This window comes from Thermobia domestica, chromosome 1, assembly GCF_964235325.1.
Source record: "Thermobia domestica chromosome 1, izTheDome1.hap1.1, whole genome shotgun sequence".
Lineage (NCBI taxonomy): Eukaryota > Metazoa > Arthropoda > Insecta > Zygentoma > Lepismatidae > Thermobia > Thermobia domestica.
Genome location: NC_137454.1, coordinates 324,670,015 through 324,683,968, shown reverse-complemented (window position 1 = coordinate 324,683,968; position 13,954 = coordinate 324,670,015). Strand labels below are relative to the sequence as shown.

General features: G+C 36.9%; 1 protein-coding gene across 2 annotated transcripts in view; it reads right to left on the bottom strand.

The window, feature by feature from the left end:
- Positions 1-13,954, bottom strand: part of LOC145662964 (tRNA (34-2'-O)-methyltransferase regulator WDR6) — an 87,166-nt gene that overhangs the window by 47,107 nt on the left and 26,105 nt on the right. For both annotated transcript variants that reach the window (XM_081729041.1, XM_081729049.1), the window contains exon 8: positions 7,334-7,685. In XM_081729041.1, coding sequence (XP_081585167.1) covers positions 7,334-7,685 — 352 coding nt within the window. The remainder of the gene's footprint in view (positions 1-7,333; positions 7,686-13,954) is intronic.

Below are 13,954 nucleotides of genomic sequence, written 5' to 3'. Positions count from 1 at the left end.
GGAATAGATAACATACCAATAGAATTCATTAAAAATATAGGAGACAAGGTAAAGAAAGAATTGTGGCGACTATGCAATGAAATATATGAAACAGGAGAATGGCCAAGAGACTTTCTAAAAACGATCATGATACCGATGGCTAAGAAATCGAACCCAAAGAGATGTGAGGATTATAGAACTATTAGTCTCATATCTCATGCAGCTAAAATTCTGCTCCGAATACTGAACAGACGGTTATATGAAAGAACAAATAAAGAGGTTGAGGAGGAGCAGGTCGGGCTCAGAAGAGGCAAGGGCACAAGAGATGCAATTGGATTATTAAGGGCGATCGGTGAAAGATTTATAGAAAAAGGGAAAGAGGTGTATGTTATATTTATTGATCTTGAAAAGGTTTTTGACCGCGTGAATTGGGAATTGTTGTTGGGAGTTCTAACGAAGATAGGGTTGGAATGGAAAGATAGAAGACTAATAAGAAACTTATACATGAACCAACAAGTAAGTGTTAGGATAGGGGAAGAACTGACGGAAGAGAGTGCAATTGGAAGGGGAGTTCGACAAGGATGCTGCCTCTCGCCAACACTATTTAATGTCTATCTAGAAGAGATAGTGAAAAAGAGCCTACATGATGATGATGGCATTTTGGTAGGAGGTAGAATGATTAGATGTATAAGATTTGCAGACGATATGGCGCTTGTTGCAAATCTGAAAAGAAAATCAATAAAATGTTAGAAAAAATGAGAAAGGGCTTTGAAGAATATGGGATGAAAATAAATGTTAGAAAGACAAAAGCCATGGTGATTGGAACGAAGGGGTCTGTGTCAAATATAAAAGTAGGAGAGGAGAAAATAGAACAAGTGAATAGTTTTCGATACCTGGGTAGAATTCTTAGTAATGACATGAAATGCGAACGTGAAATAAAAGCAAGGATAGGAATGGCGAAAGAAGCCTTTAAAAGAAAGAAAAGTCTGTTTTGTGGGACCTTGAACAAAGGGTTGAGAAAAAGACTCATAAAATGCTTCGTGTGGAGTGTTGTACTGTATGGGGCGGAAATGTGGACATTACGTAAAGGTGACGAAAATCGACTGGAAGCCTTCGAAATGTGGGTGTGGAGAAGAATGGAAAGAATTAGTTGGGTCGAGCGGAAAACGAATGAGAGAGTGTTAGAAATGGTGGGTGAGAAAAGAACACTTCTAGATATTATTAGGAAGAGGAAGAGAAACTGGTTGGGACATTGCCTAAGAAGAGATTGTATCATGAGGGACATCCTAGAGGGTATGGTGGCGGGAAAGAGAGGGAGGGGGCGAAGGAGACTACAATTAATGGATGATATTAAAACAGAAAGATCATACGCGAAGACGAAAAGGTTAGCGGAGGACCGTGGAGCATGGAAGGTTCTCAGCTGCGGCAAGTGACCTGCCAATAAAGGCAGAATACCTATGATGATGACATTGTATACTTCGTAAAGTCAAAAATTATAAATTTGTATTTACTGTACATACAGTGAGCGCAGAAAGTGTTCGTACACCTATGCTATTGAAACGAGAATGCCTGCGAAAAAGAAACAGAAAATTTAAGAAGTGTAATAACACACACAATATGAATAATGAAAACTAAGCTTTATGAATATATCAATAAAGAACCACAAAGACAAGTTTAATGGTCAGAAAGTAAATAAATTCCGTAGAAAATGTATAGAGTAGACGCAAAAAGTGATCGTACACCTGACGTACGAATACGAAACAAAGATACCACAACTGGGGTTCACTAGTATTCACCTGAGTATACACCTCTGTATAGCATGACGAGTAACAGAATAAGTTTAGTTGTGAATAGGAGTGAAAAAACTGCACGGTGGGCTGTCGAAATGGGAAGCAACCGAACAGAAACAAATGAGGAGACAAGAAAAGTAATTATTAAAGTGCATAAGAAGGGTAAGTCTTTGAGAAAGATAGCAAACCTCAGGGGCAGATCCAGAGGGGGGCGATCGGGGCCATCGCTCCCTCCCCCCACAAGAGGAAACTTTCTTATTTTATATATAAATAAACCCATCCATAACAAGTTTGGAGCTCTTAAAAGTAGCAGTATTACTGCTGACCGCCCCTTCCCCAGAAGTCCGTCCTGGATCCGCCCCTGTATAGAGTAGCCACAATCGAGTATTTTCCGCTGTATGTTTGGAGTCGTTGTCTTGCTGAACAATAAATTGTTTTCAAGAACCATCTTCTGCGCACTAGTATGGAGATATTCCTTTAATATGTTAATATACACTTTGTGGATCATCACTCCATCGATAAGGTGGAGACGACCCACTCCTGAGGCACTCATACAACCCCAGACGAGCACGGACCCTCCTCCGTGTCTTACTTTAGGGACGAGATTTTGTGGATTCATCTCTGTATTCACCTTGCGCCATACCATACGCCTCCCATTGGACTCGATAAAATTAAATTTACTTTCGTCCGAAAATATGACCCTATTCCAGAAAGAAGCCTGATCCCTTATCTTTATACTCTATTTCAAACTTTAGTCTCTTTATACGATTTGTCTTGTTCACCCAGAACATTTTCCTGGCTATCCGACCATGATACCCTGCAAATATGTCGCACTGTACTGGCTGATACTTTAACACCGCGTGTTTCCAGATCCGTTGCCAATTGCACAGCACTACTTTTTGGAACCTTTTTTCTTTCCCTAATAATGTAACGTTTACCTTGTTCACTCAACACTCTTGGTCTTCCAGTTCTTTTTATTATTATTTTTTTATGGTTTCGCACAGTGATAGAAACATTATACATCGCAATTATTGTTTGTACTGTTGAACGAGGCCTGTCTGCAAGGTTTGCCAGGGGCGGATCCAGGACGGACTTCTGGGGGGGGGGCGGTCGGCGGTAATACTGCTACTTTTAAGAGCTCCAAACTTGTTATGGATGGGTTTATTTATATATAAAATAAGAAAGTTTTCTCTTGTGGGGGGGGGGGCGATCGCCCCTGACTCTATAATACCTTGAAACAGCTTCGCACACCTCCCCAATCCCCAGACATGAACCCCATAGAACATCTATGATCTGTTCTGGAGACAAGAATCAGAAGGCACAGCTTGTCTACTAAAGAAGGCCTAAGAAAAGCTATTCAAGAAGAATGGGACATAATCAGTCCCGAAACTACAGAACTACGAACTACTACAGGTGAAATCAATGCCACGAAGACTACAGACAATCATTAACGCACAGGGTATTCCCACAAAATATTAAATAACGTAATATACTTTATAAGCATTAATTCAAGCAGAAGTGTACGGTGACTTTTTGCGTTTACAAAAAAGGAATTCTCTCTTTTCTTCTGAACAAAACAGTGATTGTGTTTGTTTGGCCTTTCTCTTGTATATAGAAATAAAATGTATGAATGTGTAGTCTTAATTCTGGTTATATATATATTTTCCACCTCCCGTTCTCATGCTAGCTGTTTTCAATATAAAGTATGCACGGTGTACGAACACTTTCTGCGCTCACTGTAGGTATGTTGACAATAAGCGAATGTTGTTAGAATATTTGTTGAGATTTATTTTCCTTCACTGCCTTTCGCCTGGTTAAAAAGTAGTTTGCAGTGCTTTGGAGCAGCTGCAGGTGGGAACGCGATAATGTTTGAGACATACCGGCGACTTTTTTGTGTGAAAATAAGACCTTTCTCATAAAGTAGTAAATAACTGCAGTAGCAATTGTCTACGTAAATGATAAAGACATATCCAACTACAAGAAATTAATACAGTATATATAGCCTATTCATTATTGTGTTTCCTTTTAACAGCCACTAGCTAAGGATGGGCAATTCCAGAATTTTTACTTTCCGGAATCCGGAAAGTAAAATCGGAAAAATTCCGGATCTCGGAAAAATTCCGATTTTTTCTAAATTCCGGATTTTTTCCGAAATCCGGGATTTTTCCGAAATCCGGGATTTTTCCGAAATCCGGGATTTTTCCGAATTCCGGATTTTTTCTGAATTCCGGAATTTTTCCGAAATCCGGAATTTTTCTGAATTCCGGAATTTTTCTGAATTCCGGAATTTTTCCGTATTCCGGAATTTTTCCGAAATCCGCAATTTTTCTGAATTCCGGAATTTTTCCGAATTCCGGAATTTTTCTGAATTCCGGAATTTTTCCGAATTCCGGAAAGTAAATTTTCCGATTCCGGGAAACAAAATTTCCGGAATCCGGATAATTTTGGCCATCCCTAATATATATATATATATATATATAAAGTAATTTACAGGTTTTTATAGGTAAGGTGTGGAAAAAAAGTATTAATAATTCCACAGTATTAACAATCACTTATGAAAAATAACGGTTCCTTATTTACACCATCATGAACTAAAGTAGCCAGTCCCCATAGTGAATTTTTGTTTGTTATTGTGAAAGATTAATGATTGGAAACTAAAGATCCTTGACCACGATTTAATTTCGGTACCTTTGTCTTAATGAAATACAATTCATACGTTGAGTTCTCAATTTGTGATGATGTTTTATGAGTGCTTTTACGTTTTAAATGATATGTATTGAGACTTTCAAATGTTTAGATAGACCTGAAACTGCGAGATTTTGATCTTTTGAGTATCTTATGTTTTCTTTTATTCTAGTTGTTACGTTTCTTTTAGTCATACCTACAATAAAATAAAATAAAATAAATATTGTATATAGTTGCTAGTCAAATGAAAATTTTTCTTTTATTCAATTGAAGTTTACACATGTGATACACGAGTTAGAATTAATTATCCATTCAGTGCAATATTAATTACTTTAATAGCCTATTATTATTATTATTATTATTATTATTATTATTATTATTATTATTATTATTATTATTATTAGGTATTCTGCCTTTTGGTAGGTCCTGGGACTAATGAGGGGTGGTTTTCTTCTTCTGCTTCTTAATTTTCAGTTTGGGACTGGGAATGTTTCTTCCATCTTGCTCGATTTTCAGCTTCCTCTTTTAACTCCCAATATGTTCTTCTAATTTTCAAATCATCGATCATGTGTGTTCTTCTTCTTCCTATTCCTCGCTTTCCTTCCATCCTTCCTTCTATGGTGGTATGAAGAAAACAATTTCTTCGCAAGATGTGTCCAATCCAATTGGCTTTTCTACGAAGGATGGTAGCTAGAAATGTCCTCTTCTCTCCTATCCGTTTTAAAACATTTTCGTTTGTTATTCTTTCTATACATTTTATCTTCTCCATACGCCAACTTTTGAAAAATAATTAATATTGAAACACACACACATGAAATTCGATCTTAATTTCTAATACTAATAATTTTATTACAATCCTTTAAGACTTAAACATAAAATAATTTTAAAAAATAGAAGAATTTAAAAAACAGAAAAGACATAACGTCTTATTTCTAGACATAACACACTTTAAAAACCGCATTATTAGAAATGAAATGTAATTTTTGAAAATGAAATGAAATCTTTAAGTTTTACGTCCCACGGTTATGCCGGTTAGGCTAAGGAGACGGTGATGATGATAGAGATGAGTGAAATGGTGGAGTGAAGAAAGTGGGAGGAAATGGGAGAAAACCGAGAAAACCCACGAGCACGGTGTTTGTCCACCGCAAAGTCCACACGGCGCGAGCTGGAATCGAACCAGGGACCCCAAGCATCGGAGGTGAATGCTCTACCACTGAGCCACCGCGCCCCGCCCCCCTGTAATTTTTGAGTTTTTCGTCCTACATTATGCCGGCTAGGCCAAATGAGACGGTGATGATGAGCAATGAATGAAATGGTGGAATGAAGAAACTCGGAGGAAACGGGAGAAACCCACGCACACGGTGTTTTGGCGGGCTGCATTATTAGAATATTATATATACAGGGTGATTCTTTTAAAACTCAAGGATTTCATTTGGGTTTAGAATTTCTAACTGAACACCGATTTTCATGCGGTTTGCGACAAATGATCAAGGAAGGATGGGAGATTTATAGGACCATTTACTAGTTTAAATTCATCCGGGGTGATATCGACAACGCCTCAAGAAAGACAGCAAATATTCGCCAATGTACCTTACAATTGGAATGAGGTTCTGGTTATTTGAAGCGAAATTCTAGATTACAAATTAAGTTTTAGTGAGAAAAAATGAAGTGTTAGTGGTAACACCCATAAATCATATGTTGAATAACTATAGCCGGTTTCTTGCGACAAACGGCGGAGAGATTTCTTGAGCGACCTAAGGAGTCGATAACTTACATCTTCCACAACATCCGTCTGCGGGGTCTATGCTTTATTGTCTCACTCAGAAGCGGTCCTGTTTCTTCCAATTTATTAACTAGCGACCATATTATGTTCCTGCCCGGGGCAGAACGTGAGGCATTTTTTTTTAATGTCCTTTACGTAGCAACAACAGATTCCGTTCTCCACAACCTTTTAACGATAAATTCATGTTGCTCCAAAGAGCACACTGTTCTCATCGTGTCCTGATCATACTCATACAGCAGCACAGAACTGAACACCACAATTCCCAATACAACGGCCCAGTTTCCTGTTTCTTATTGATCTTGGCGAGATTGTCATCTAACGAAGAAATCTCAAATCTCCACACAGCACCACACCTCATTCCAATTGTAAGGTACACTGGTGAATATTTGCTGGTTTTCTTGAGGCGTGGCTGATATTACCCGGGATGAATTTAAACCAGTAAACGTAATTCCATAAATCTCCCATCCTTCCTTGATCATTTGCCACAAACCGCTTGAAAATCAGACTTCAGTTAGAAATTCTAGACCTAAGTGAAATCCGTGAGTTTTAAAAAAATCACCCTGTATATATATATATATATATATATATATATATATATATATATATATATATATATATATATATATATATATATATATATATATATATATATATAAAGTGGTGGGCACAAAAAAAGGTTTTTCGATTTTCTCCAAAAACCGGTTAGGTTTTTCACCGGGTCCGGTTTCGGTTTTCTTCAAAACTGATTCCGGTTTTTGCTAAAATTTGTTCTATTTCAGACCAGAATAGTGTTTCGTTGTTCTCCGAAAACCGATTCCGTTTCCACAGAAATAATTTTATGTTTTCCAAAACTTTTCACCGATACGTTTCGGTAAAACCGAAACCGGTTTTAGAGAAAACCGAAACCGGCTTTGGTGAAAAACCGAAATGTCGGTTTTCGGATTTCGGTTTTTCTAGAAACTGGTTTCCGGTTTTTATAAAAACCGGCTTTGCCCATCCCTAATATATATTAATACTTCTACAGTGCTTATGCTAAACAGAAAAGAAAGTGGTACTTGAATATAATAATCATATTCAGAATTATATAACTACCTACCTGAAAGTATGATGATATCTCCAAATATTGTAGCACAAGCAACATACTTTCTACACGGTGAAATCTGAAGAAGTAGGTAATTTGAGAAGTTTTTGTCATACAGTGCTATGCTGCGGTAATTAGTATCGGGGCTCACACACCAAATTTCTCCTTGTTCTGAAGCCATGACGTAGCAACCATTATTCAAAATACCCACTCGACGAGGAAAATTCTCAGGTTCTTTTTCTTTTTCCTTGCTGTCCTTTATCGTTAAATTTTTCAAGGTTTCTTGCAATAAAGGAATTTCCGAAGCAACAATTCTATCATTTCGAAGTGGCCATAAGCTAATTCCTCCATCTCCTCCACCTGTTACCTACAACCAAACATATCTATTATATTTTACTGCACTACTTCTTAACCTATATATAAAAAAAATACTTTGATGAACTCAAAGCAGAATGAGAACTAACACCTTAATCACGTCTATCCAAACGAACCAAAAACTGAAAATTAGAGCCATAGATATACTTAAACGTATCATTCCGACATTTTCTTCGTCTAACTGAGAACGAGCAAATCACATTCAGGAAGTAAAGCTTTGGACATTCCATCCAGGACGTCTTAATAGCCCATTCTGTTATCGTCCATGCCAGCTAGTCTACTCTATTTATTGAACTCGTTATTTTTATGAGTCATGTTTATCCAAAGTTGTATTTTGCAAGAATAGTTAGCAAAGGAATCCCTCTATATAACAGACAAAAAATATATAGCACAATATTAATTCTGCCAATGTTTCGATTATTATACAGGATTAAATGAAATAGATATTTTAATAGTGTATAAGGCGTAAATGTTAGACAGCTCCCCAACATGGTTATGGGGAAGAGCAAGAGTGAAAGTTGGAAGATGGGAGTTCATAGTGTCAACAGTTGTTACGTCACATGATTAGTTAAATACGACGATCACTAATCCTATAGAAATCACTCTCTATTGATGTGGTGAAAATCTATTAACGTCGCTTAGGGTCATTTCAGAGTATAATACTATGAAGTAATCAAAATACTCCATAATTATTTATAACTTTATTTTGACAATGCATAATGAGTTATAGTGCATGGAGTTAGTGTCAGAAACCACCAAAATATTTCATTTCCGGCTACCAGTCTGCAATTTTACACAGTTCTTATATGTATACCAAAGGAAAAGAATCCGCAAGGAGACACTTGATCTGACGTCCGGAACTCATGTAATGACGTCATCAAAATGGCGGACAGCTTGATTAAAAAAATAAGCCATATTTCCGTTATTTATGGACCGATTTTCTTCAAACTTGGCTAATTTTAAAGGAAATTAAATTTCCAATAAAACATGTTACCGAAATATTTCCTCTAAAATTAACCGTTTCGGAGTTATTTAAGAATTTAATAAATTAATGAGTATTTATTGAAGAAAAATACATAATAACTCCGAAACCCTTAGTTTTAGACGAAACACTTAGGTAACGTGTTATATTGTTAATTTCATTAACTTTAAAATGAGCTATTAATGAAGAAAATCGGTCCATAAATAACTGAGATATCACATATAACGTGTTAATTACATTATTAAAATGGCGGTCACGACTTCTTACAGATAGCGACAAATTCAGCCAAAATAATTCATTTCCATATACCAGTTCCAAATTTTGCACAGTGTTTATATACATAATAAATCATTTTAAAATACCTGGGAGACACTTGACTTAACACGCTGATCTCCTATGTTGACGTCATCAAAATGGCCGCCGGGATTAAAAACATAGGTTTGCTTAAATACAACTATCTCCGTTACCGATCATTTTCTTGAGTCTTCCAATTGTTCCATTTGAAAGAGCATGAAATAAGATACAAAAATGTTATTCGATTTAGTTTATAGGTAAATGGTTTATGAATTACCGTATATATATATGGCGATGAAAAGAACATCGTACATTTTCTTCTAGTAGATGGCAGAAGTTTCTACTTGAAGAAAACGCAAAAACATTTACCGAATTTTTAGAAAAGAAACAAATATTCTATCACACAATGTACTGGAAGACCACCAGTTGTACTGGTGCTAGAATGTTTCCTTTTAGATTAGGTCCGCAGCATTCGACAGGGCAGTTTGATAAATTTACTCTGGAAAAAATTTGTCCATGGAAGTTTGCTCTTGATCATACTATGCGCGATGGCTGCCAGTGTTTTTGTACAACTTAAAGCAACTGCCAGAGATGCATCCAACAATGTTCCGTGAGTTCCAAAACGGAAATATATCTGGCTGCAAAACTAAAAGAAAATTTTCCAGGTTGGCACATGATCAGTTACATGAGCAGAACAACAAACTAATTAAAAATTCTTCAATTAACCTATCCCGTCTAAGTCAAGGGGAGAGGCTATTGCAATGGATGGTTGCAGGACCCGAAGTTGTCCGCATGATTGGAGAGTTCGAAAAGGATCGGAACCTGAAATTGTAACATCACTTCCGAGGAGCATCATGAAAATACTCCAAGTTTTCATAAAAAATTCGAAAACCATGTTTCTGCCCTTGTTGAGGTGTTTGAATCACACGGCAACCCATTCGAAGATGACGAGTTAACTACAGTCAACAGCAGTAGAATCATTCTCTCAGAAGAAAATGCGATGAGCGTCATGTCGGCAAATGCTACAGGGAAAAGCCAATTTGATACGTTTGTCGAAGATCGGTTGATCCTTAGAAAAGTTTCCACCCATGAAGTCATCAAAAGAAACAACCTTCCCTTGATGAGTGCTAAGAAAGTTACAGTTAAGTCCAAAGACAAGCAGAAAATAGTAGACCTGAGAAAAGACAGTACTCTTTTTGCCAAGTTGTACGTTGCTAGTCAATCAAGGGGAATTGACGTCAAAAAGTTCTTTACCCATGAAAATAGCTCATGTCCACCTTCCATATCCGACCGCGGTAAGCTCGGAAAACCAATAAAAAAATCCGACGTGGTGTCCTGTATCGTCGAGTCAAGTGGAGTTCGGGTAACCATTGCTCATGAGCCCAAAGTTTCTTCGCTCATAATCGATGCAGCAGCCTTGATCCATATGCCTGTCCCTAAATCCAGCCGGACACTTCAAGAGTACTGCAACCAGATTGTTAAACCATACATTCTAATGAGATTAAGATCTGTGGAAAGAGTTGACCTAGTTTTTGACCGCTACCTAGAAGGAAGGCTAGAAAGTGACGTAAGACAGTCGAGAGGGTTTGGGCTCAGAATAAATGTAAAATCTAATGTTGTCATCCCCAAATCTTTCAGTACGTTCCTTGCTCACAGTAAAAACAAAGAAGAACTCTTTGAATTTTTAGCTGAAAACCTGGTCAAAATGGATCTCCCCGCCGGGAAAAAAGTCATTTGCACCTACAGAGACACGGTAATTGGATCGCAAATGGAGGCGACATTTGAAGCTATATTATCCGAATTCCATGAAGAAGCCGATGCCCGTCTCCTACTTCATTAATGGCATGCCATGGAATACTCGGGTTGTTCTAAGGTCATGGTGAAAACTGTTGATAGTGACTTGGTAATAATTGCTATATATGCCTTTTCTAAACTACACTGAAAGAATTTTGGATTGAATACGAGAGTGGAAAGCACATCCAATACCTTCCGATCCACGAGTTGCACAACAAAGTTCCACGAGGAGTTCCAGATATTTTGCCTTTCTTCCATGCATTTACGGGGGCTGACACTGTGTCAAGTTTTGTAAGTATTGGTAAAACCACTGCATGGAAAACGTGGATGACTTTCCGAGATGTAGACAAAGCTTTTTCGGCATATTCTCAAGTTCTGGACAATATCTCTGAAAATGACGACACGTTCTTACTCATTCAACGCTTTGTAGTTCTTATGTACCATTCATCAAGTTCTGCAGAGACCGTCAATGAAGCCAGGTGGATTCTCTTTACCCAGCAAAACAGATCCATTGAAAATATTCCACCAACCAGCAACGCTCTGTTCCAACACTTGAAGAGGGCCATCCTATAATGTTCGTTGTGGACAAACTGTCTTCAACGGAACAGTCAACGCTTGGATCCTTGTGAGTGGGGATGGAAGAAGACCGCAGATGACTACGAGCCCCTCTGGTCAACAAGCCCAAACTTCACCATGGAAAAGCTAAAAGAGTTGATAGCATGCAAGTTCAAACAGATTTGCACGCGCTGTCGATGTGTAGAAATACACGAACTTTGCACTTTACTTTGTAGTTGTGAGAGTCAATGCAGAAATTAAGTTTAATCTTTACAAACTTGTCACTTTGTTTAAAGTTTACATTGTTTTCAATAGTTGTGGCTTCCGCGTTAATAATCCATATGGATTGTACATGTTTTCATTGTAAGAAACTGTTATAAATATCTGTTACTGTTCCTAAAAAAGAAAAGTTTTTTTTTTTTTTCATTTTTGTCAATCAGTAAAAAGAGGGCATTGAATCCACTAAAAGATGTAAATAACTATTTTTATTTTCATGTTCACTCTTTTGTGGTATAATTTATAATTAAAGATGAATCACTCTTTTAAAAAATTATACAAGCATGCAACATTGCAATGGATGTAATGTGTTTACTTGAGTTAACGCCTCTTATAATAACAGAAATGTCATTGCAAAATATATTAAGCCAACAGCAACCATTTTAAAACATTGTTTTTTACCCCCTTCCACGTTGTCATCGTCATAAACCATTTAAAATCGAATAAATTTTTTGTAGCTTATCTCATGCTCTTTCAAATGGAACAATTGGAAAACAATAAAATGATTGGTAACGGAGTTAAGTGTATTTAAGCAAACTTATGTTTTTAATCCCGGCGGCCATTTTGATGACGTCAACATAGAGGTTCAGCGTGTTAAATCAAGTGTCTCCCAGGTATTTTAAAATGATTTTTTATGTATATAAACACTGTGCAAAATTTGGAACTGGTATATGGAAATGAATTACTTTCGCTGAATTTGTCGCTGTGTGTTAGAAATGACCGCCATTTTAATAATGTAATTAACACGTTATATGTGATATCTCAGTTATTTATGGATCGATTTTCTTCATTAATAGCTCATTTTAAAGTTAATGAAATTAACAATATAACACGTTACCTAAGTGTTTCGTTTAAAACTAAGGGTTTCGGAGTTATTAGGTATTTTTCTTCAATAAATACTCATTAATTTATTAAATTCTTAAATAACTCCGAAACGGTTAATTTTAGAGGAAATATTTCGGTAACATGTTATATTGGAAATTTAATTTCCTTTAAAATGAGCCAAATTTGAAGAAAATCGGTCCATAAATAACGGAGATATGGCTTATTTTTTAAATCAAGCTGTCCGCCATTTTGATGACGTCATCACACGAGTTCTGGACATTGGATCGAGTGTCTCCCGGCGGTTTTCTGTTCTTTGGTATACATATAAGAACTGTGTAAAATTGCAGACTGGTAGCCGGAAGTGAAATATTTTTACGCTAACTCCATGCACTATTAAGCTTTTCACACATGAAGGAAGAGTTGAATTTTTCGTAGCGACGTGAATTTAGTAAGTGTTCTCGGGCTATCAGGCAGGTGAAGATATTGACATCCGACGTTTCGCATGCAGACATCGCATTCATCTTCAAGGATTGTGATGAAGGGAAGGATTTAGGATGATATATTTGATGACTAGGGACGGAGCTATGACGGAGATCTGTGTTTGGCTGAGAGGAATGCTGGCTCCTGATTGGCTGTTGTTGTGGCTACGGAAAATGGCTTTGTTGAACATATGTTTTCACAAACTGGTGTTGAACAGTGTTCAAGAAAGCCATTTCTCGTAGGCACAACAACAGCCAATCAGGAGCCAGCATTCCCCTCAGCCAATCACAAATCTCCAATCATAGCTCCGCCCCTAGTCGCTATAAATATGCCCACATATCTCTGGTCTCTTCATCACAATCCTTGGATGAATGCGATGTCTACATTCGAATCGTCGGATGTCAATATCTTCACTTGGTTGATAGCCCGAGAACACTTACTTCTCACATATATCTTTAATGCTTCGATTAATGAAATAAAATAGGAACATACACATCACGCCACAAGTATAAGAACTACAGTGAAATCTCGATTATCTACAGTCTTCTTTCCCTTTTTCTTCTTTTTTTGCGACGACAAATTACGTTATTAAAAGAAATGGTAGAATAAGTGACGAAATATTGTTTAAAAAAAAAACTTAAAATCACAAATAAAGAAGAGATATTTTAACACGAAAAAATAAAAACAGTTGATCTGTTTTTTTGTGAAAAAGAAACCGACAAACATGAAAGAACACAAAACTACCTAGGTATTGTTTATTAAGCCATAGTTGTATGTCAAAGGTCCCTACTGTCAACTGAAATTGTTCAAAAGCATTTCGTGTTGATTTGCTTGTTTCCTTCGCACCACCCAATTCTGTAGATAATTGGGAGTTTCCTGTACAGCTATACAGGAAATTGAGAATCCTGCAAAAATAGGAAACTTCGTAGATACAGGATGTTAATACCGAAAGTCAAGGTTTTTGGTGTGAAATTAAGCGAGCTGGAGATCAAACTGAGAATAATCGTTAAAGATAACATAAGTGATTTGCCTTATACAACATAGTCTTTGCTATG